We start from the raw sequence: 24,822 nt of genomic DNA, 5'->3' as shown, positions 1-24,822 counted from the left end.
AAAAACCTAAGAACTTTTAATTTTTTTCTAAATGACTTTTTTTTACGTTTATTTATTTTGAGAGAGAGTGGGGAAGGGACACAGGGATAGAGAGAGAATCCCAAGCAGACTCCATACTGTCAGCATGGAGCCCAATGTGGGGCTCGAATCAAGAACCATGAGATCATGCATGACCTGATCCAAAATCCAACCAACTCAACTGAGCAACCAACTCAACCACCCAGGCGCCCCAAACCTAACAACTTTTCAGATGAATACTGAAAGAATGGTCTCTTATAATATAAATTTACAATTATTGGAGTTATATTTTAGTATTAATTTTAATTAGGCTAACACATAATTAGGTTAAATTAGGCTAAAACAGTAACATATTGATAAATAATACCTAAAATGAATTCCATATTGTTACCAGCAATAAATTCAAATACAGCTGCCCAGGGTACATTGTGGAATATGCAGGTGAGTTTTTCCTCTCAAAATATCACTGACAGACATGGCCACCATGTCATTACATTTGAATTACAACATATGTCACCAATGTGCCTAATTACCTTTTAGCAACACCAATCAGCACAACTACTCTCCTATCCTCTCTAACTGGACATTGCATCAGTTATATATGTTATCTTAGGCTGTAGTAACAAAGACAAACCCCAAATTCCCAGTGTCTCATAACAGAAAAAGTTCTTCCTTGCTTGTGCTTCACGACAATCACAGATCAGCAAGGGCAAAGGCAGGGGCCTCCTCTCATTTTAGACATTCAAGGAATCAGGATGATGACAAGGGTGCCTCTTCTCTCTAAGTACAGGTCTCCATGCCAGAAGTAAAGAGACTTTTGTGCCCTTTTCCACCCAACCACAAGTGGGCCAGGAACATGATTCCTTATGTGCCCAGGACGGTAGAAGGCTGGAATTATGAAGAGCCTTAATAAAATTTCAATTATCCACTCATATCTATAGAATGTCAAAGCTAATAAACTGGTTGTTTTAATAAGCTGTTTTCAGGGCACCTGGGTGGCTCAGTCGGTTAAGTGTCTGACTTCAGTTCAGGTCATGATCTCACAGTTTGTGAGTTCAAGCCCCACATCAGGCTCCAAGCTGACAGCTCAGAGCCTGGAGCCTGCTTCAGATTCTGTGTCTCCCTCTCTGTCTGCTCCTCCTCTGCTAGTGTGCACTCTCTCTCTCACTCCCTCAAAAATAAATAAACATTAAAAGAAATTTTAAAAAAAGATTTTAATATAAGCTATTTTCAGTTATGGATATCCATTATATGTGAACAATCAAAGGAACTCAAAATAATTTTCACTATCCCAGTATCTTTAGTTTATTCCAAGAAGTTAGAGTTTGCAACTGAACTATTTAGGGATTCACAAAACAATAAGAGTGTCAGAATGAATAGCACCAAATGTATTACACTGATACAGATTTAAAATTGGGGCTTCTGAATACTTATCAATTAAAGTTAAAGATACAAAAGAATTTTAAAATAATATTCATTTTTATCTAGGCAAACTAGAATGTGAGCAAGAGGCATGCATAATTGGAATAAGCAAATTTGCAGGAGGGTTGGGAACCTTCAATAGAAGAGGTTTGGAATCTGGATGACCAGAAGGAAAAATGAAGAACTGTGGCATTCATCCTGAGGTCCTACTTGGAGCCACAGGACTAACTGATTCCAGAGAAACTCTGAAAAGAATGTTTACATGATAGGCACTAAAAAGGCATCATACAAAGAGTGTGACAGAAAGAAGAGAAAGGGTGGGGAATCTCACCTTTAGTCAAACACAGCATGGCTTTATTACACCAAGGTCTCTGCAAAGCAAAGGCAGAGACACTAACAGCTGGCAGAAGATTGAGCAAATGACCATCAGATTGGATGAGGCATGGCAGAAAAATAACAGAGTCCATTTATAAGACACTCCCCACAAAGCATCAAAGATGTCTAAAAGGCATGAGGGAATAGGCTGAGGGCCTGCCTGAGGTTTGGTTTGGCCCAGGCAAACTTTACCAGGTTGACAGGGAACAGCAGGGGATAGAGAAAAATTAAGCACAGATAAATGGGCCATAGACATATGGATCCTAGACAAATTATAAATTTTGTTTTAAGCAAAATTCAGTAAAAAAAAAATGATAGCTCTTACACATTCTTAGTGACCAAAACACTAAAAATTTTAGTTTCTCGGAGGAAGAAAGTTTCCACCATTAATTCCTCACATGTGGTTCTATATAGAGACTTCTAAAATTTATAGTTCTATAGTGCGTTTTTTTTAAATGTTTTTTTTTTAACGTTTATTTATTTTTGAGACAGAGAGAGACAGAGCATGAACAGGGGAGGGTCAGAGAGAGAGAGACACAGAATCCGAAACAGGCTCCAGGCTCCGAGCTGTCAGCACAGAGCCCGACGCGGGGCTCGAACTCACAGACCGTGAGATCATGACCTGAGCTGAAGTAGGATGCTTAACCGACTGAGCCACCCAGGCGCCCCTATAGTGCGTTTTTAAAGCAGAATTGCTTCTGGGGCCAACACAGAAAGAAAGGAGACTGATTAGGCAGGGTTCTAGGCCTCCTGTCCACTTCAAACAAAACAGCTCCATTTTTTTAAATCATTTTTATATATTGGCTTTTATTTAGAAAAAATGTTCCAGTTCTAGGGGGGAAAAAAAGGTTGTATTAATTCACAGACTACATGTACTTGTTTCTTTCACCTTTATCAGTTCTTACTACTTGGTGGATCAACTTCTTTCTATTCTGCTTCCAAACTCTCTCTGTTTCATTTCTGTGGTTTCTGTGGTCTCCTGATGCAGAGGCCAGAGGCAAGCACACATATTTATCATGACTGGAACTCATTTATGCCCTTATCACCAGTTGAACACCAAAATATGGTCATCAGAAAATTCCAGGGAATCACTAAAACAGAAAAAAGCCATAGGTTTTTAAAATGTTTTAAATTTTAAAATTTTTAATATATTACAGAAAAGGATTAAAATGTTCTCTGTTATGCAAATGGACAATGAAGCTTCGCAGCTATTTACTTCATCATATTTGAAAGTAAAGCCTATTGAGAAATTAAAAAAAAAAGTCAGTGTGCTTGATTAATTTCTCAGGCACATGTATTAAAAAATACATACTGTTTGCCCTATAAGTTACAAAAACCAAGGCCAGCCAAAGAGAGCTGACCACAGCCTGACATATCTATAAAGAAAGCTGACCTCTCTGAGAAGCCAAAGTAAATTCAAATTTCTCAGACTACAGGGCAGAAGCAGATCTTTGAAAGTTTGCCAGATTTATGTAGAAAGATTACATAAAGTAAACAGATTTTTCTCTTCCCAAGGTGCCCTTTTTCACATTACAATTATTATGAACAGCTACAAAAGAAGAAACATTTCCAAAAGCATCCAGTATACAATAAATATTCGTTATGTATTATTTATTCAGAAAAATCATAAAGCTCTGTTTCAACATAATTGTTGGCACATAATTTTTGGAAATTACTTCTTTTTTCCCCTCTTGGGATCTTTCTTTGACGTGAAAGGCAACAAAAAGACTAACACAGAGTAAAAGTAAAAAACTATAATTCTTAGATGAGACTACAAGGGCAAACTTAGCTGCCTCAATCCATTTTTTGTAATGAAACAAAGAAAGAAAAAAAATGCTTTTTGTGTGTTTTCTTCTTGGTTTGCTTTGAGAGGGATAATGAAATCAATAGGCAAAATGAAACTTGGATTAGTTAGCAACTGAAATTCTATTTTCATTTTACATTTTCCATCATTTCCACTTCCATTTACATCATAATGATATAAAATTAGAGCAAAATCTTAATCTGTCAGTATTTTTTAAGTTTTATATGGGAGCTCTGAAGTTACTTGTTTTTAATTATCAATTCACAAAACTTTTTTGAATACTCAGGCCAGTTTAAATGTTCTCAAGTCACATCAACACTGAAAATGCATACAGGATGTATATGAATGTATATATATTATGTAGTTTAAGAATTAGCTAAGCAATCAACAAACCAACAAGTAAATATATAAAAACATTTCAAGAGCCTAAATTCAATGGAGCCTAAATTTAAGTGTAAAAAATGCCATTTCAACTAAGCTAAAAAAAAATATGGCCAACTGATTTTAATTTTCATTAACTCACTTCTTTTTTTAATACCTATATTCTTTTAAGTGTATTTATTTTGAGAGAGAGAGAGAGAGTATGTATGATCAGGGAGGGGCAGAGAGAGGAGAGAGAGAATCCCAAGCAGAGTCCATTCTGTTAGCACAGAGCCTGATGTGGAGCTCAAACTCATGAACTGCAACATCATGACCTGAGCTGAAACCAAGAGTTGGATGCTTAACCGGCTGAGCTACCCAGGAGCCCCTCAATTGTTTAAATTCTTCTTATTATTTATTTCCCTGTTTACTTGGGCTGGTCTATAAGCTAATCTACAAAAAGGCTAATAATTATGTAAGATCTTTAGCACAATAAAAGGATTGAATTAGTTAATTAACAAGTGAATAAATAAAGGATCGAAACTTAAAATGTTGGTTTCTAACCAATCTCATAAGAAATCAGAAATCACTGGGGTGCCTGGGTGGCTCAGTCGCGCCTGACTTCAGCTCAGGTCATGATCTCACAGTGTGTGAGTTCGAGCCCTGCATCGGGCTCTGTGCTGACAGCTTAGAGCCTGGGGCCTGCTTCAAATTCTGTGTCTCCCTCTCTCTCTGCTCCTCCCCTGCTCATGCTCTGTGTCTCTCTCCTTCAAAAATAAAAACATTAAAAAAATTTTTTTAAGAAATCAGAAATCACTTCACCACTAAAATTATACACCCCTATACTAGTCAGAGTTCCAGTAAGAAACAGATAGTGTCCTTAATTAAGATAATTTGCAAAGACAGTAAGGCATGGATAGTGCTTGGAGAAACCAGAGAGAGAGGGAGTATAGCACTCAGGGGTAGAAACAGCGGGGAGCCATTACTACACCACAGGCTAAAAAGCTGAGAAGAGAGAGTGGCTGCCAGAGCTCAAAGGGTAAGCCTACCTGACTGAAGCTGTGACTTTCAACGGGAAGAGGGAACGCTACCCTCTCTCTTTTCCTACCCTCAACACTATTTCTCAATGTAGCATAAATAACTAAAAATGTAAGATAGGCTATTTCTTAATAACAAACAAACAAAAAACAGAGATTTCCCTAGAAAATGATAATGAAATGAAAATCCAAGATAGATATTGCTAAATCATCTTAGTAAATCCAGACAGACTCAACTTTAAACACACTGCTCTTTAACGTAATGAGCTTATACTGAAAATCATTTTTTGAGATCAACACCACATTGTTTACATAATATATACCAAACAGAACAAAAATCTAATGAATGAAAGCTTTAATTTGCAAACACTACTCTGTATTAAGTAGTATAGCAAAGTATACTCCGATTATTGTCCTGGCTGGATAAAAGATATATAGATATATATATAGATATATATAGATATATAGATAGATATCTATATATATATCAAACAGAACTATCAAACAGTCCTAAGTGACTGTGCCTCTGTTATGTTATAGAAATGGTATTAAGTGTAAATTCCAAAAAGATTTAAGTTCAGCTGAAATAATGTTCCCATAATATGTTTGCATATTGGGAATCCATTAATCAGGTTAAGATTGGGACTATATAATGCCTAAAGTCCCTCATATATCTGAGAATTTGTGATTCACATTCAAGCACTCCAGAAACACTGAGAAAACCCATAGCTCATAAATTCTCTAGTTTTTCATTTGAACCAATTTGTATTAAGATTTTTAGAGAATGAAAAACCAGTTTTTAAGGTGTTCTATATACCAACACATATCAATGGGGCAAAGAATATGTGCTTCACACAATTATTCCCCAAATAAAATAATATATGCAACAGAGCTTGGCAAACTGGAAAGCATTTTCTCAATGTTACATGTTACTATCTTCTTTAAATTTATAAATTGCTTATTATAATGCTTTACTTATTTTCTGAGGAGTGATATGTAAGTAAAGCTTCTCTTTAATAATGTTTATTGGAGAACAAATTATTGTTTAGATATGCAAGCATAGAAATTAATGTTTAAAAATTATCAGAAGTTTAAAAATTACCTTAAAAGGGAGGAACAGCAGAAATATCATGAAAGAAAAACTTTATAATACCCACCCAGTATAAATTACCCAGGCAAGATAATATTTCTGTGATATTTCTATCACCTTAACATATTTATTGCTAAAAAGTAATTTCATCAATGTAGCCTTCTCTGGTTGATTCCACAACTATTTTAATGCTTTTTATTCTGCTTAAGCACATTTAAGTTGCATTCTAAATCAGCCGACCCTTGAACAACATGGGCTTGAATTGTACGAGTCCACTTATGTACAGATTTTTTATATAAATATATTACAGTATTATAAATGTATTCTCTCATGATTTTCTTGAATAACATTTTCTTTTTTCTAGCTTGCTTTCAGAATATAGTATGTGTATATATATATACATATATATGTATATATATATACACATATACATAAACAAAACATGTTAATCAATTGTTTATCTAAGAATATAGTATATATATACACACACACACACACACACACACATATATATATACACATACACACAATACATACACATACACACACACACACACACACACACACACACACACAATGTGTAAGACAACTGTTTATGTAATCGGTAAGGCTTCCTGTGAATAACAGACTATTAGTAGCTAAGTTTTGGGAGAGTCAAAAGTTATACACAGATTTTCAACTGTGTCCTCAAATCCCTTGGTATTCAAAGGTCAACTGTATTAAAATCTGGTTCTGTCAGTGTTCTAATGTCTTTTCCATGCATATATTTGTTCTGTTTTCCCAAACAACGCTCCCCAGAAACTTATTATCTAGGAAAAATCATCTGATAATATCCAGGTAAATTATTTCATTTAACATGGTAGAAACCAAACACTAACCATTTTACCTTAATATTTTATAACATGTTCTAAGCATTAATGATTATGTGATGGGGACCGATGTGGCTATGGAGAAAATGCTTTATCAGTAAGCATCAGATTTCAGAAAAGACTCCTATTTACCTAATTAATTTTGAGAGAAACAGCTCCATATTAATGTATTCATCGTGAATGTTATTTATTATACTGTGTACAGTAGAAATACATTACTTACTAACCTTTAGCAGATAGATAGCTAGGTTATTCTCTGCAAGTGAGCAAAATTCCTGAATGATAGACGAAAGATAATTGAACACAGAGCACTTAGTATTTTATGAAGTCTTATAGATGACATTTTGTAATTTTCCTTTAAGAAAATATCAGAATCTTTAAATAAGTACTAAAGAATTTTGTTTTCTTTTCAATATCTCAGTATACAAGCCTTTGGGGGAAAAACCTGGAATTTACTGGTATGTGATCATAATCCAGTGGAAAAAAATACAAAATAGTCCTACTTTTTTCCAAATGGTTTAATATGGACTAATATTTCAAGATAATTTCTGTTCAGCATACATTTTAAAACATGAACTTAATTTTGCATAACACAGCAAAGAGCAAAATAATCATGAAACTGTTTAATTTAAATGGATTTGCAGACTATCGGCAATGATATCCAAAGGACATCTTCCTAGGCCTAGGATGACTCACACACCACTAGTTTGATCTATTTGATGTATTAGTCATGCCTCCATCAACACATAGGTACTGAGATGCTACCTTTTCTGTAACTAATACAAAATAGACATACATTCAAGATGCTTAATGATCCTTTGTTAAATGCCCTAAATTCCTAAACAAGTTCAAATAATTAAATGGCAATCTGTTTCATTATTTATTATCAATTCTCTATCATTTATAGCCAAAAGATAAGAATAAAAAAGACATTCAAAAACTGAATGGAGGGCCTAATGTAACTTGAGCAATGGACTAAAGTGTTTTTACATGTGCAGTCTCATTTAATTCAACACTCTACTACAGAAGATTGATGAGTCAAGCTCAGTCACTTGTCAGATGCTCCAAGGCAGCTGAGTCACTCTAGGGTCTCAAGTGTACCTTACACTAAAATATACCCTTCATTTCAATGAAGTGATATACTTAGAAAAATTGCATACCTCTCTGATTTTTATTAGTTAATTGATTTGGGAAGAAACCTCCACAGGGCTGACAGGAACTAAAATATTCCAAGCCATTAATTTTATTAGGTTTTTAAAATTCAATACATGATGTCATTTCCTGTTCTCCTGTACCTTGAAAAATAAGCATGACTAACCTAATCTGAGAAGGGGAAAGTAGTAATACAGAGCAATACAGTTAAAATGTAGAAGAAAAGATTCAAACTCAGCTCTCTCTAATTCAGGATTTTAATTAGGGCACCTGGGTGGCTCAGTTGGTTGAGAGCCCAACTTCAGCTCAGGTCATGATCTCACAGTTCATGGGTTTGAGCCCCGCATGGGGCTCTGTGCTGACAGCTCAGAGCTTGGAGCCTGCTTCTGAATCTGTGTCTCCCTCTCTCTCTGCCCCTCTGCTGCTGGTTCTCTGTCTCTCTCTCAAAAATAGACATTAAAAAAAAATTTAAAACCCAGCAATGTTATTTTGAGAAAGTAAGAAAAATTTAGTTTTGAATGAACAATGATTTCAGACCCAATGGTCAGATGGCTTTAGATAATATATACCAGAGTGATTCTAAACAATGCTATATTTTATAAAAGCATTCAGTTTAACAATAAAATTGCTTCTATTGGGAAATGAAGTCAAAGTAGTGCATAAAGCTGAACTCTAAGTAAAGTAAAATTCCCTTGTCTATTTTGGAAGAAAACTAACCTACAGTACATTTATCTACAGCTATCATAAAAACCCACTGAAACATACATCTTGGCAAATGTGTGAATGAATGGGACATATGTGTACAGACACAAATTTTCATGTTAATATTTGAATTTGTCTACAAAAAATATGTTGCCATATAATGGAATTTTCTTTCATTAAAATTATATGTATGAGCTACTTCCTAAATTGTCAAGATTCTAAAATGGCAGAAGTAAGAATTATGGCACTTTACTTAATCAGGCCTACAATTTTAGTAGTATTCTACTATTACTACATTTACAGATTATTAAACAGGAGTAAATAACAGAAGCACTAAACTTGACATGCAAATACTCTTTTCATCTTTCTTGGAAAGATGTTGCATGTTTGTCTTCAAACTGTGCAAGAAAGGATTTGGGAAATGTCATTACTGTAGAAGTAATGCAAGAGCCAGAAGAAAGAACATAGAGAGAAATGAAGACAGTTAGACAGAAACTGGCCAATTTTCTTTTGTAGATAGTCATGTAAAGAAAGTTATATGGATCATGAATCTTTTAATATATATTTACACATATATATATAATTAAGAGTATTTCTTAATGATTCCATTCTTTAGTTGTTTTTAAAAATGTTATTAAATAATATTTTGAGATCAGAAGCTGATATAAATAATTCATTAATGGAATTGGAAATTATATAAAAGGTAGCCATCTTCCCCTAAACATACAAAAAGCAAAAGGTGGCCACTTTCTCCAAACAATGTATTTTTATTCTTTTTTTTTTATTTTATATTTTTTTTTCAACGTTTTTTATTTATTTTTGGGACAGAGAGAGACAGAGCATGAATGGGGGAGGGGCAGAGAGAGAGGGAGACACAGAATCGGAAACAGGCTCCAGGCTCCGAGCCATCAGCCCAGAGCCTGACGCGGGGCTCGAACTCACGGACCGCGAGATCGTGACCTGGCCGAAGTCGGACGCTTAACCGACTGCGCCACTCAGGCGCCCCTGTATTTTTATTCTTTTGATGGTAATCAAAGTATTACTATCTTTCCTATTGAGATCTTTTTGTTGCTGTTCCTTTAACATTCATTTCAACCAATATTTACTGAAGCTCTATTAAGACTGTCATAGAGGGGCACCTTGGTGGCGCAGTCGGTTAAGCATCCGACTCAGCTCAGGTCATGATCTCACGGTTCGTGGGTTCAAACCCCGCAACAGGGTCTGTGCTGACAGCTCAAGGATTCTGTGTCTCCCTCTCTCTATACCCCTTCCCTGCTTGTTTTCTCTCTCTCTCTCTCTCAAAAATAAAAATTTAAAAAAAAAAAAAAAAAAGACTGTCATTGACAACTGAAGACCCAGTCTTTATGCTTGCAGCATTCCCAAATCTAGTGGTGGGACATGGAAATACAAGCGGAAAATACACTGTAATATGAAAAATGCTAGAACAGAAGTACAGCACATGCAAAGTACGATGGGATACAGCCAAGGGGCAGAGCAAACTTTCAGGCTCTGTGTGTTCAAGGAACAATGGACTCAATATGCCTTTTTACATTCTGACAGAGTGTGGGATCATGGCAGTCATTTAAAAAGGAAGTAAGATCCAAGTACAATAAAGAGGAAGGTGAAAGGTAGCTGAACAGTAATAAGGACAAAAAGAGCAAAAGTAGAAAGAAACGAGAACACTTAGACTGCTAGAGACACAAATTGCTCTAGAGACACAACCCAGGCTAAACTTTACACAGTCACATAGTGAGACTTCCCTTGAGTGACAGAATATCAAGGATTAGCACAGCAGAGTGGAGAGACAAATGAGTATGTGTGTTCAGATTTCCTGGAATCTATACAGGGATCCCAACTTCCCTTCACATAAGTAGCACCATTGATGTAAGTAGGAAACAAAGGTTCCATTAAGGCTTATTATGTTATTTAGATACGCTGGTGGAGAATTTTTCCACCAAAACTGTTTTAATTGCTTATTTTAAGTGACATAGTATGAAGTAGTATCCTATATCACATGTATTTTCTATTTTAGCTCTGAGGTCCAGAATCATCTATGGGGTGTGTGTGTGTGTGTGTATATATACATATATACTATAAAACATAGTAAAGACCTCATGAATAAATGCCAGTATCTGAAAACCAGGTAAACAGCAATGTCACTTGAGTTTCCTTTTAAAAAGGTTATATACATTATATATAGACAGTTTTTTTTTAAATTGCCTAAAGACATCATTATTTTTTAAAGGCTTCATTTTATTGATTTACTTTGTTTTCAAATTTTCACATAAAAATTGGGGAATGGCAACTAAGTTTCTATAATCACCTATCACCCTCAAATATATCAAACGTGATCTTAAAAGAGGACTAAATGTACTAATATTTAACACGTTAATAAAGCATCAATCCAATTATTCACTTCTATAATGTAATCACAATAACATTTGTAATTGTTGGTGTCACTAAAAACAGAGATAGTTTTCTTCTTGCTGTTTTCTGGCTATGAAATTCTTCAGTACGTGAGTGTATTATTAACAAACATTTTAGTAGAAATCCAATGTCAACAAAATCAACATTCCAGTCCTGTGAGCCTATAGTTCCCTCAATACTAACTAGATATGATTTTGTGATTTCAATGGATGCATTCAAAACATTGAGCATTTGGTACACCCTTACCATCCCCATCAGCACCACACTAAACAACCTAGAACTGCATCTACTGCATGTAAAGACTCTTCTGTCCAATGTGCGCCATTTCTATGATGCAATGAATGTGGAAGAGATTTCTACTCAAGGTTTTCAGTATTTATTACAGTGAATAAAAGAGAAGTAAAACACTGTAGAGAATAATTTTGTATTTATTCCTTTGATGACTTACAGGACAGTCTTTTCTATAGAAAATAGAAATCCTACATTAATAGAAAATGTAAGTAGAATTTTTAAAACCTCATTTCGAAGGCTGGGATTACATGTTACTAAGTAAAGCAAAGACATTTTGTAATAAAACTAGACATGAGTAGCACAACTATATGTAATTGCTAACCTCTAACCTTGTGAGTATCATGAAGTGGCAATTTATTTGAAATGATATTAAATAATTCTAAGATTTTATATATCATTTATATAAAATATTTAAGATTTAATAGAATTTGTATAAATTTTACTAAATTAAGAGTCTGCAGATTTTCACATTCCTGCAGATTTTCGCATTCCTTTCCTACAACACAGCATAGCCAAAAAGGTCTTCTTTGAATGAGGTAAGGAGTGCCGTATATATTTTATAAGAATTACTTATAAATGCATCAGCTACAATTATGTCATCAGGAATTACTTATCCTTACCTTTCTGACTCAGAATACCTAAACAATTAAAGAACACAAATTTAGAATAAAGAGAATACAGGCTGTGCAATTTTACTGATACAGCATATATTCGCCCCCTATTATATAAACTTTTGCTAGTTCAGTTTTATTAACATGATAATTTTAACACAATCACTTATTTGTCTGTGGAGCTATTCCTTTCTCATTTTGCCAGCTAATTAGCCCAAAGAAATAGATGTGCTCCCACATGATTTATACATCGAATGTCTAAAATCACTCATATTCTTACTCATTTACAGAACAAATGGCTATCTTGTCCAACTTCTATAAATCGCGGCACTGTCTCAACTCATATCTCATGATCATGACCAACAAAATCTCTGAAAATCATGCTTAATGTGCACACAACTTTGTGTCACTTGCTGACATTAACCAAAAAAAGCCTGCAAAACTGGCTTCACTTTCCATTTGTCATCAGCAGTCAGTTTCAAGATAGGAATTTAACCATTGAAAAATCAGATTCTCTGGATTATATTAAAACAACAATAAAACAAACAAATACTAGTTTCTGGTGATAAGTGTCTTATTAGCCAGCTTGTAGCATCACATTTTGTGTGTGTACTGTAGCTTCTTATTCTAGGGGACACTAATTAGTTTTAAATGGTGTTAAATACCATCCCTGCAGTTGCAAGTGCTTCTCTGGGATTTTTACTAGAGAAAAGAACTCCTGTAATTTAAAACCACTTTGTTTTCTTCAGCCACAGCTGTTAGTGAAACACTGACCTGCAGAAATCTTAAAAGGTTTTCAACCCTCTCTCATTGCCATTAGTCTGCATTTATTTTCTAACACATCTTTTCCTCTTGTACCACTGCTCCTCCATAAATCCCCAGCCCCCAAATTGCTTTCAGCAGAGAAATTGCATTTAGCTAGTTAAACCCTCTCTCTTTCCCTCCCTCCTCCCCCCTTACAAAGCCTTGGCTACTCTTAAAGAAAATTCTCCAACAACGTGTCAATTTTATATTGGCCACAAAGACAACTTCTGTTGGGGGAGGGGGAGGAAAGAGGGACTGGAGCTTGGCTGTCCCTTTCCACAGACAGGGATCTTTGTGGAGATCAGAAAACATTTCCTGCATAAAAAATCAACACACTCTCTAGTTGCAGGATCAGAGAGTGAGAGAGAATATGTATCAGCCTGTCCTCAAACGAATGGAACACATCCGTTAACCTTCCAAACAGGAAAAGTCATTTTCTCAAAATATGTCCGCTTTCTTGCGTTATTAAACATAATCCACAATCTGAAATCCTCCGGTAGCTCCCCCACTGGGGATTGGGTGAAAGCTGAAAATCACTCCTGTACTTTCTCTTTTTCCTCTGCATTTCCGTTGCACTATTTTTTCCATCTAGCTCATCTCTGACACGCTCCCACTCTCCTCATGTATACCAAGAGGGGACCCAGAAGAGAAAAAAAAAAAAAATCACACAAGAGGGCTATCATGTTTTACAGGATCAGCATGTGTTTTAATTCTGCCCTTCACCCTTGCCTCCAAGTGACTTCACAGCCAGGAGACCCCAGAGTTTGCGCTTCCAGTGGGGTTTCCTTGACCCACGAAAGAGCAAGCACACAGGATTTATTGTGCAATGCATTTTCTTTTTTTAATATCGGGCCTGTGGGGGAGGGGGATACCCTTGTCTTCAGGTGTCAGAAAGTCATTTGGTCCAAACAGACTTGCTATTGAATTTGTGTCACCATTTTGTCCTGCTTCCCCAACTTAGGGCAGTACAACTAAAGGGGTCCTGCTTGAGACAGTGAGACAGGGCAAAGGCTAGAGGAAGTGAAGGTTACTTTTTTGCAGGGCTCTAGCATAAGGTAGAAATCCTACAAATTCATTTCACAGGTGTGTGCGTGAGAGAGCGCGACTGTATATATCTTGGTCTCCCCAAGAGGCTGCAGCCAATAAAGAACCTCCCCCCTCAACAACCTCCAAGGCTAACTGGCCCCACGTTTTTGCCTCTCTTTCCTCCTGAATATTCCAGACACACTACCAGGGCATATTGATGAGAGCTATCCCATCCTCACCACCCTGTCTCAAAAATGTTGAAACCCAAAATTAGCTTAAGAGACCTTTATTAGTGAAGATCACAAACCAAATGACTCCAAAGATGATAGAGTTAAACAGCAATGATTAAGCCTGTGTGTTGAAACATCACATCTTACTGCCATCTCCAAACGCCCCTCCCTCCCATCTCTCCCTCTCTGATGGGCACTTACCTTCTTTGGGCGGTCGCTTGGCCTCCCTGGTAAGATTGCAGACCTGGGTGGTTTGCAGCTCCTGGGTCAGGCAGCCCTCGGTCTGCTCATTCAGGGGTAACACCACGTTATTTAACAAAACCAGCGACTGGTCGTCGATCCCCCACTCTCCCAAATGCTGAGGGCAGGTGCATTTTGTATACATGATCCCACATGATTCTGTTCTCCCATTTTCTGATTTTAAGCAGCTCTCCAACCAAGTGCATAATACATGGCAACCAAACTGGCTTGGGCTCACCTTGTTCAATACCAAAAACTCAAAAAAAGATTTCTGATCTTCTTCCCCTTTTTTCTGTAATCCTGGGAAATCAGTTGGAAACACCCGACGTATCTGAATAAAATTTTTATCATATTGTAGAAAAACGAAAGCATTCTTGGAATCGCAGAGTTGCATTATAGAATGATTCTTTCTTAAAAGATCCTTTATTTTTTCATGGGAAAAATGATCAAACTGATAAGCCAAGAGGGAAAAGTTAGAGCAGCTAAGGTCCTTTTTGGAAAATTTCAGGTAAATGCTATATTTGGTTGGATCTGGATTTTCCAGCGTCCAAGTGCAGTTTGTAAAGTTTTTGGGAAACATTTCACTTACAGAATACGATCCATAAATGACTCCCTTCACCAAAGTTGAACACCAGAAGTCTTGGGCAGCATTAAATCCAAACATAACCAGGAGATAGGTGGAAAATATATAAATCAGCAGGTTACGAACAGCCTTCATCCTATGTCATTTGGCCTGTAAAAATGGCAATGAAAGTAAAATGCAAGTAGGAGTCTACACGCATTGAAGAAAGAAACTCCTTCCAATATTACAGCCAGCTGTTTTCAAGATTTCAGTAAAAAACCCTTTTTAAAAGAAGGGCAGGTAATTTGTTATTTTATAATGCTAGGAAATCATCGGTGGCTGTGTGAACAGCGCCCTCACGTGGTCATTCACAATGACCAAATTTTCTACATTAACTTTAAAAATAATATTTAATAGATTATTAACAGGAACGCTGTAATTTATCTACCAGGATTTCATCCCAGTACATTATGATTCTATTGAAAGAGGAGGAAAACATACCTTTTAAATAATATCATAACCTAAGTTTTTAATTTTTGAAATCTTTTTAAGCAACCTATACAACCTTTTCTCTCCCTCAGTCGGCCTGAAGAAAACATCATCACACACAATCTAATCTGATAATCTGGGAACAGCTGTCATCACATTACTTCTTTTACCTTGAATATGAAAAGCAATTTTGATAAAGGATGGCCACAATTTTAAAAGCACAAATGATAATTTGTTGCAGATGAAACATCATCTCCCAAATACCCATACTTGTCTTTGCAGGGACCATCGTGTGAACTGATGGGAATTCCTGTGCAAAAACACCAACATTCATTTGGATTAATAGAATTTTAAGCCCATTATCTGAGAAAGGGCATAGATGGGTAGATACATAGGGAAGACTTGTTGTTCAACATCACCTCTGAGAACCAAGATTTAAGACAGTCATTTCAATGTGACGTGCCCTCTTGGGATACATAAAGTGGATCACTGTATTAGTATCTGTATCCAAAGGCGATGTCGGTGAAAAATCCCAGAACCACAGCTGGCTTCAGCCTTTTAATTTTTTTTTTTTTAATTAGGGCTATTTTATCTAGAGTTATTTAAGATTTAACTCTAGTTACTGCAATTTAAGATTTATACATGGTAGATAAAAGACATTAGCATTTTCTTTCCTAGCAGATTTCAGTTACTGAATTGCTCCCTTTCCAACAACAGCTCCAAAGCTCCTTTTCTTTATGTTTTTTTAACCTGGCCTTGCATAATAAAGTAATCCTGGTTATATTTACCTCTGTAAGTTGTTATCCAAAAATAACTTGAATTTTTTTCAGCTTTAACCTTTAAGAAGTTATTTCTTAGAATAAATGACACTGCTTTTTTTTGTTTAGCCTTTGAGCTGAGAAAAGTGATGCCAAGTTAATTATAAAAGTCTTTAGGCTGCAGTCTCTTCCACTGTTCTGTAAACAGAGACAGACATACAGACATATAGACAGTTAAGAGTTTTCGTGTCTTTGCCTGGGTTCTCTCGGAACCAAAGGATAAAACCCTCTTCCTTCCCATTGCATAACACACACCAACGCATGCACACAAATACCAGTGACCGAAGTCCCTGAAGATAGATCTGCATTTTCCAGATCATAATTCAAATTCTATGTCTTGATATAGGAGAAAACAGCCCCAACTCTAAATCTCTATATAGCAGCAGTTTAAAATAACATCAGAACTGCTGGGACTATCAAAACAGTGTTCTCCGTTTCAAGCATATAGCTCAATGAATAATGCATTTTCTTTTTGAGAAAATAAAGCCAATGAGCATGTAAAGGTTAAAAATTGGGAAAGTTGCAGGAAATTCTGGAAATAATTTCCTCTTTTTTTTGCTGTTGCACTTTGCAGGCAATGCAGGTCTGCGCAGTGTTCTTCAGGATAGAGTGTAGGCGTTGAGAGCCAATGTGACAATAAGTGTCTAAATTAGGAATTCCATCCATGAAAGGGGCTTCATTTTATAATCGGTAACTCAAAAAGAGGTCGTATTTCTTTTCCTAATGAAATCCAGTACTTTTGCTTCCATTTATTTGACAGTGCATGTCTGCATTGCTGTGCTCATCAAGGATTAGAAAGAGTGAGGAAATAGCTCTGATTTCACTTTCAAGCTTGCTCAAGAGAGCCCCCTCAATATAATGCTCTTTATTTTAATCCTTAAGCCTTGGTGTACGGAGCCTTGTTTTATACTAAAGAATCAAAAATGAATCACTGAACTCTGCCGCCCCCCCACCCCCGTCCCCGACTGCAGGGCCAGTTCAAACAATTGTATTTCCCTTTTTTAAGAAAGAAAGAATGGGGTGGCGGTGTCTAAGGGATGGCTACCAAGATCTCAAGGATGCTGTATTTATTTATTTATTTGTGTCCTGCTAAGAAGCAAACCGGCATTTAGTTTAGCTATTCTCCAAACTGATTTTCTGGGTGACACTTTAGTTTAGCCGAACATAGACGGCGCCATCACTCCACTAAATTTTTTCCCCAATAGAAGACCCACTGCCTCCCCTTATCTTAACTTCCTTCTAACCTAAAAATTTCTCCTCATAAAATCACCCCAATCACACAGAACCGTCAGATTTTCTAGGTCTCCCTGCCTGTTCCTTCCGACCATGCACATCTCTTGAAAAACAGACTTCTCTAACTTTTCAACTGCGGCGTTTAAGTAAATGCAGACAGTCGGGTTTGGTCGTAGCCCCTCCATCTGCCAGCAACAGCCTTTCCTTTCCTTGTCCTCCCTCCGCAAACACCTAGACGAAAGCTCCTCGGTGGCGACCCCTGGGAGAGGGAAGGTGACCCCTGGACCCCCTTCCTTACCTTCCACTCCGAAAGCTCAGGGAGGCTCTTGCTCTAAGACACCAGCACAGGCACGCGTCCCAGCAACAGTGACGGAGAGACTCCCCTTCGGTCCCAATCACCGTTGCCCATTTTCCCCGGCTCAGCTTCAAAAATCAGGATTTATTTTTTTTTTTTTAAATGCACACTTAAGAGAAGCAAAAGATGGGGGGAGAAAAATCAAAGAGGGGAGGGGTGGGAGAAAAAAAGCCCCCAGGACCCCGGAGCCTGACGCCGTAGCCAACTGAATCCAACCTCCAACCGAGGGAGGGGGGAGCCCCCCGTAGAGAGACTCTAAAGAAACAAAAATATGCAAGTGGCTTAAAAGCAAGGATTTGTTTTTATCAAATCTACCCCCAACAAACCGATGAGCCAAGAAGCAAAGAAAGCGCTGAGACGAGAAGTGACCGGCGGCAGCAGCGGCTGCTAAGGCAGATTTGTTGGGGCGGTGGGTTTATTACAGGAGTATTCGTGGTCGGATCGGAAGGCTCAAGCTTATGCTCTTTCCTCTTTCCGCTTTCCTCCCTCCTCCTCCTCCCCCTCCCCCCGCAGGTACTGATGGACGGACCGCGACTAAGGAGAGGGGGGAAAAAAAATCCTTGGCTGGTGATGTCGGAAAGCTGTTTGAATGCCCAGCGAGGAGGGGCGCGAGAGGGAGAGAGATAGTAAAGCTCTGTCTCGGGTGTGCGCGCCGGCGCGCGGCGCTCGCTCTCCCCGGGGCGCGCGCCAAGGAGTGGGTGCGCGTCCCCGGGGTGCGCGTGCGCGCCGACTCCCGCGTGCTCTTGCGCGCGCGCGTCTCCGGGCGCCGCGCGCCCAGCGCCCCGCGCCCGGCGCCGGCACCGGTACGGTGCGCCAGGCGGCCGGCCAGAGGCTCGACGAGCGCTACGCGGCCGCTGTGCCTTCCCGTAGTTCTTGCCTCCCGGGGGCGCGGGTGGGTGTGCGTGAGAGAAGAGGGAAGCGGCGGGGTGGGAAAGGAGGGAGGCCCGGCGGGAGGGCGGGAGAGAAGCGGGCGGGAGGGGGGCTCCGCGGTGCTCCAGCCAGGGCCGCGGTGAGCCTGCACGTCACGGCTACTCAAAACCAAGCACGTCCCGAAAGCGGTATTTTCTGCGTCTGGGAGGTTTTTGCGCCCTCAGTTCCCACCGCTGGGGCTGGCGGCGACCAACTGTAAGGGAAACTCACTGGGAGGCGAAGCTAGGGGGTTGCGGAGGATTGGAAGGCGACTCTGAGTGTTGGGAAGTAAATACTGGACTTGATCGTCTCTGTCTTTCTTTCAGCGCGGACCTGTCGCAGCCGAAGAGCTGTCGTTTCATCGCCGGGGTTCAGATGAATTGATCCAGTCCTCAGCGGACGGGGCACATCTCAGTTCCCGAAATGCTGCGTGTCTCCGGCTGGAACAATACTAGTTTTTCTCAGCGAGGCTGCAATTAACATCTTGTTTGTTCTGGCTAGATACAGGCTTTGTCAGGACCGCGGTGCGGCGACCGAGGTTGGGCATCTTGCATTGCTTTCTGCATGGCAATGGGATCATGGTTGTGGGGGGTCTAAACTTTTGTTTTCTTAATGTATCTGATTCTTCTTTAAGTTTCCCTAGTAACAGGTTTGTGGACAGTGGTAGAAAAAAAAAAAGAAAAAAAAAAAAAGAGGGAAAGGGGGAGGAAAAGCTACCGGATTCTCGATTTAGCAGCAACAAAAAGGATAAATTTCCACCACTCCCCACCTTTATTTATTTGGCCCGCTGGACGGTTGGCTGACAAGTGTTTGATGAACTAGCTTCAGATACAATGCTGCAAAAGGTCATTCGCCTACTGATTATGTTTCTACTTGTAAACGCAGTTGGTGGTTTGCAAAACAAGTGGCAAAATAGTGTGGTGATTCGGTGGGGGAGACCAGAATGGGTAATTCCTATGAAGTGTCGGAGTCTTCCTGAGGGTGAGTGGCTTGAGCGGCAGGTGAAGTTGAATAAAACAAATTTCCATCATCTTCTCTCTGTACTCTTTCTGCATTTTTCTTCCTCTTGTTGTTCCTCTCCCCTGGGGCAAATGGAGAGCCAAGAACATTATTTTAAAATAGGACTATAGTGAAAATAGAAAGGTGCCAATGATCTTTTATTCACCGGAGTTGCTTGAAATATTAAAATTGGCCCTTTACTTCTTAATACATATTAATAGGGTGACCCTCTTCAAGGCTTTCTCTTCTAGGACAAGTGTTCAGAATAACATCCTGTAAGGGAAACAGTTAATCATTCCCCATCCAACAAGCTTTAACCATGTTCCAGGAACATTCACTGGCTGAGAGAGCAGCCTTTGTGGCATTTTGGTTTTGTGTCATTTTTGGTTCATTACAATATTTTTTATTCATTTAAGGGAAGGTGAAAGGAAAATAAGGTTTGTGTCTAGGACATAATCCTAAACATTGTGTCTTAAGCAAACACGTTTTCTTTTAAAAACAAACATTCAGTAATACAAAGAATTACATTTCCTTTCTTCCAAATTCCATAGAGATTATAATTATGATAGTTGCAAGACATTTTGGTCAGTTCTGTTATTTTATGAGAAGCAAAAATAGAGATTAATGACATGTTAAAAAAATGGGAAAAAAAGGAGAATGTTTTGCATGATTTGTACATAAAAAGAAAACAATGTGAGTTTTAGATCTGTGTCTATCTTGCACCTAGTAATTTCTCACATTATCTTTGAACACTGTGATTCTGATGTTTCTTAGAAAATCTTGAAGTCATGATATAGTGACATAAGAATAATAGCTGAAAGGGATAATTTTAAAAGACTTAATCCTAAAGGGAAAGGAGCACTCATTCCCAGGGTCATTTGCATTCAAGTAGAACACGGGACTGGGTCAGGGAGAAAGCCACCCTTAATAAAGCACTTCACCCTTCACACTGTTTCCCATAACCTTCATAAATTGCAGGCTACTGAGCCAGCCTGATGATGATCCCGCTGAGGTATATTTATAGCAGATGATTTGTGGATGATAAATATGCCAAGCAAGACACCATCTCCAGTAACCCCAGGCTGGTCTGACTTCCTCAGGGGGTCATAATCAAAAATCACAAAAAGAACCCTATATGGAGAATCTGGTCTATGGACCTAACAACAGCACAATTCCAAAGGCAGACCAAGGAAGAGCCATCCTGATTCATGTCTGCACTATGTTCCATGTGAAAGCACCGCTGGCACATTGACCCAACAATGAAAAGAGCGGCAGTTTACACACTAGGCTCTCTGTGTCCTTTCCTCCCTATTGAGATTGGTCTGGTTTTATGCTTTAATGCATTTTAAAAAATCACCATTTCACATTGTAATTATCAGCCTTCATTTGCTTCTCACCAATCCCTGTGTGTATCTGTGTATGTCTGTATGGATACAAACACAGATCCATATTTAACATACATATTTCATGTACATGTGTATATATAAGCATGTATTATATGTAAGTGTGCACATACACATATATATAATATGTTCACATATATTTCCATTATTATATATGTATTTGGGAGGATGGTTTCACTATACTCCTTTATATTTCTCTTTAGTATGAAGTGTTCTCACCCCAAAACTACCAGATTAATTGTATAAACTAATTTTCACTTAAGTTTCCTTCTCAACTTTTAAAAGGACAATTGAGAAGCCAGTATTAACACATCAAAATATAAACTTGTATTTTAAATTGGCCCAGGCATGTAAAGTCTTTCAAATTTATCTTTTCTATTATTTATATGTTTTTAAAGATCACTTCAGGGAAATGAGATTTCTAAGTATAATTTATCTCTCTTTTACTTCTATTGCCTTTATTTTTTACTGTTTAGTTCTTCTACCTTTGAAAAAAAAGAATCCCATCCTCCAGGATCCTTTCTTAAACTTCAGTATCACCTGCACAATTCTCAGACTGAAATGATAAGAATATGTTTTGAATATGCTTACCTAGTTTTAGAAAGGGCTTTCTTCCCTTTCATGCCTTTCTCTCATGCTCCTTGTGGTATTACTATATTACCACTTTTAAGTTTTATAACTTTTCTTCAGTAAGGCTTTAAGAAGCACAAATAAGTTTATCGATTATTCTTTTTCAGTATGCTCTAACTTTTCAATACTTAATGTCTCCAACACACACACACATGCACACACACACAGATTTTTGACAACTAATTTCACAATAAAAGGAAATTAATGTAACAACTTCAGAAATATGAACCTTAACTATCTTATTATTTACTCTAATCAATTAGTGCTTTATTTTGTGTTAATAAAATGATCAAAATATTACATGATTAAATGGGTAAGTACTTACTTTATGCTTAAAATTAGCATATTTACTATGAACTGAAAGAACTTCTCATTCTTTCTCCTCCTCCTCTTCCTCCTCTTCTTTATTCTTATTATTAAATAATGAAGTTTCTCAGGAACTAAGCTGATTCTTCTCGGTTTTCTATCTAAAAAAAAAAAAAAGGCATCCCCTTCTAATTGGGCATCCCCAAATAGAAAATACATAACAAAAGTACTAAAAAGTAGAAGGGTATAGTAGAGCAAACGGATACATGAACTGATGGTTATCCTGGGCTGGTTAGTCCAAACTTGCCCCATGCCAGGCATAGCCAGAGTACTTTTTATCAAAGAACTCATTTGTATCAAGTTTCCATTTTTACCATTCTTTTCCTCTACTATGACACAATGTAAAACACTCACATTGTTAAAAAGTTTTTGACCATAGATTCCAAAGGCTTCATTTGTGATTCAAGAAATCCCATGGGTAGGTACCACATAATGTCACATTTGTGTGTTATAGAAGTATCTTGGAATAGGGACTTTAAAAGCTCAAAATACATGTTTGCAGTTAAATAGGAATTTACCCCAAATTCTTTCCTTGTCAGTTATTTTTATCTACTTTTTTGTATAAAGTTGCTATGTTTATGCTATTATCTTTAATTTTTAGGATTTCAAATGAACCATAAATAAAGATTCTTCATTTTTACCCCTGAAGCTGACACTGGTTATATAGACAGTTATAGACAAGAAGCTGTGCACTCTCTGGACTTCAGTTTCCTCATAGGAAAGGAAGAGCATGACCAAGTAGTTTCTATGGTTCTTCTTGATATTTTCTAAATAAAACAAGGTATCTCACAAGACATGGAAGCAATGAGAGAAAAATGCAACAAAATCCTAGGCTAGGAAGAATCAAAATTGTTCCAAATATTGGAAATGCTCTACTCTACCATAATTTTTAAAATCTCTATAGTTTTACCAGCTTTGCCCTTCCTTCCTTGCTGTCATCTGCCAGTGGAAAGACAACCCATTACATTCTTATTCTTCCCTCACTGTGATCATTTTTTTTCCTCAGATTGCGTTCCAACCCTACTAAAACTGATGACAAGAACTAAAGTTGTGAGTACCAACATATCTGTTGACCTTAATCAACACCAGAGATTAAGGTCAGTTGATTACCTATTATTTCTGAACTCTTGTGTCTCTCCAGCTCTGTTCCTTACCACTTCTGACCCACTCTTTTTCTTTCTGCCACATTCTCCCTCTTTGCCATCTAGATCTCCTTGCTCTTCTATTCCAACACACCTTTATGCAGAATGTTCTTTTTGTACCTTCTGGTGACTGAAACCTACTATTTTTGTGAAGACATGGCATCTCTTGCAACCATGCCAAGAGGAAGCCAGTTACATGCATGCTTCTTCCACACTGATTAACTAGGGATTATGGGTAGATGGGATCAATGTCCTTGATCTCCATTGCTGGGTTCAAATATTTACTTCTAATCTCACTTTAATACCTTTTTTTTCCCTTAGAGGTTATGTAATTTCCCTTTGGCAGCCTCACCTCTTCCTCCTTGCTATCTTTTTAATGACTTCAAATTTTACTTTTTATTCATACAGTCCTTTAGCTGCTGGCTAAGCTTCCCTCTCCATCCAATTTCCAGTCTTCTCATGTTTTCAGCATCCATGTAGACGGCTTATATGTCACACTGTCTTTTCAGTTCCGTTTCTGTATTTTCTTTTATACCAACTCAGCCACATTTTCCTTTAGTCTTCAACTAAAGAGATCATAAATAATGACTGTTCCACTTCCAGTATTGTTTCGATTTTGTACTTACAATCTTCTACTTTTGTAAACTCACCTTCTTGATAACCATAAGGAGCCAAGTCTTCCACAATATTCAGATCTTTAATCCATTCCAACTAATTTCTTCTCCTACCTTTTCTTCCCTCCTCTTACCCTGTAGCAGGCAGCCTCTCACATGTCCCCCAGTGATCCCTACTTCCTGTCATTCATGCCTTTGTATAACCATCTCCCCTTGAGTGTGAGCTAGATTTAGAAACTTGCTTCCAGGGAGTAGGCAGCAGTGATAGGATGTCACTACCAAGTGTAGGGTATGAAATGACTGTCCTCCATCTTTCACTCTCCAAATAACACTCACTCTGAGATATGCCACTTGTCCTGCTGTGAGACAGCCTTACAGAGACAACCAAACCCATGGGAGTTTGATTAGAAGCACATCTTCCAAGACCTGACAATAGCTATGTGAGTGAACTCAGAAGTAGAAGTTTCGCCAGTCAAGTCTGAGATCTCCTGGCCAATACCTTGGGAGTAGCTTTGGAGACACCTTGAATGAGAACCACTCAGCTAAGCTGCTCCTGGCTTCCTGATCTATAGGAACTATATGATACCAAATGTTTACGTTTCCCATTGCTAAGTTTAGGGATAATTTGTTATACAACAATAGATAACTAATGCATACCCCCATGGATTCCATGCCCATTATTAAAATAATTTACTTATAACCTTCAGCTTTCTCTTCACATTTTCATGGCTGAATTACCACACATACTGTCTCTGAGCCAGCACCCATGAAACAGAACAGTGGTGTAGAAATTCACACCCTTAGGTAATCTGATGCATTCATAATCACCCTATGCATTCATAAT

At 37.9% G+C, this 24,822-nt stretch overlaps 1 protein-coding gene and 1 long non-coding RNA gene across 7 annotated transcripts in view; one reads left to right on the top strand and one right to left on the bottom strand.

Annotated features, from left to right (window-relative positions):
- The window catches only part of ADGRB3 (adhesion G protein-coupled receptor B3), a 729,921-nt gene extending 711,403 nt beyond the window's left edge, over positions 1-18,518 (bottom strand). For 4 of the 5 annotated variants that reach the window (XM_058734362.1, XM_058734364.1, XM_058734365.1 and 1 more), the window contains exons 1-2: positions 17,859-18,518; positions 14,420-15,191 (exon numbers count right to left, since the gene is read on the bottom strand). In XM_058734362.1, coding sequence (XP_058590345.1) covers positions 14,420-15,176 — 757 coding nt within the window. In that variant the 5' untranslated portion in view covers positions 15,177-15,191; positions 17,859-18,518. Of the gene's footprint in view, positions 1-14,419; positions 15,192-16,297; positions 16,466-17,858 lie in introns of all 5 variants that reach the window. The other variant, XM_058734363.1, reaches the window with a different exon arrangement.
- A 133-nt stretch (positions 18,519-18,651) lies between these two features.
- Positions 18,652-23,520, top strand: LOC131514409 (uncharacterized). 2 transcript variants are annotated; one of them, XR_009263060.1, is made up of 3 exons: positions 18,677-18,807; positions 19,151-19,362; positions 23,229-23,520. It is a non-coding gene; the product is annotated as an uncharacterized LOC131514409 (long non-coding RNA). The 2 variants fall into 2 exon arrangements; XR_009263059.1 differs by lacking the exon at positions 23,229-23,520 and having other exon boundaries at positions 18,652-18,807; positions 19,151-19,859.
- Positions 23,521-24,822: the final 1,302 nt, after the last annotated feature.

The sequence above is a fragment of the Neofelis nebulosa genome, chromosome 6 (assembly GCF_028018385.1).
Source record: "Neofelis nebulosa isolate mNeoNeb1 chromosome 6, mNeoNeb1.pri, whole genome shotgun sequence".
NCBI lineage: Eukaryota > Metazoa > Chordata > Mammalia > Carnivora > Felidae > Neofelis > Neofelis nebulosa.
This window is presented reverse-complemented; position numbering and strand designations above follow the sequence as displayed.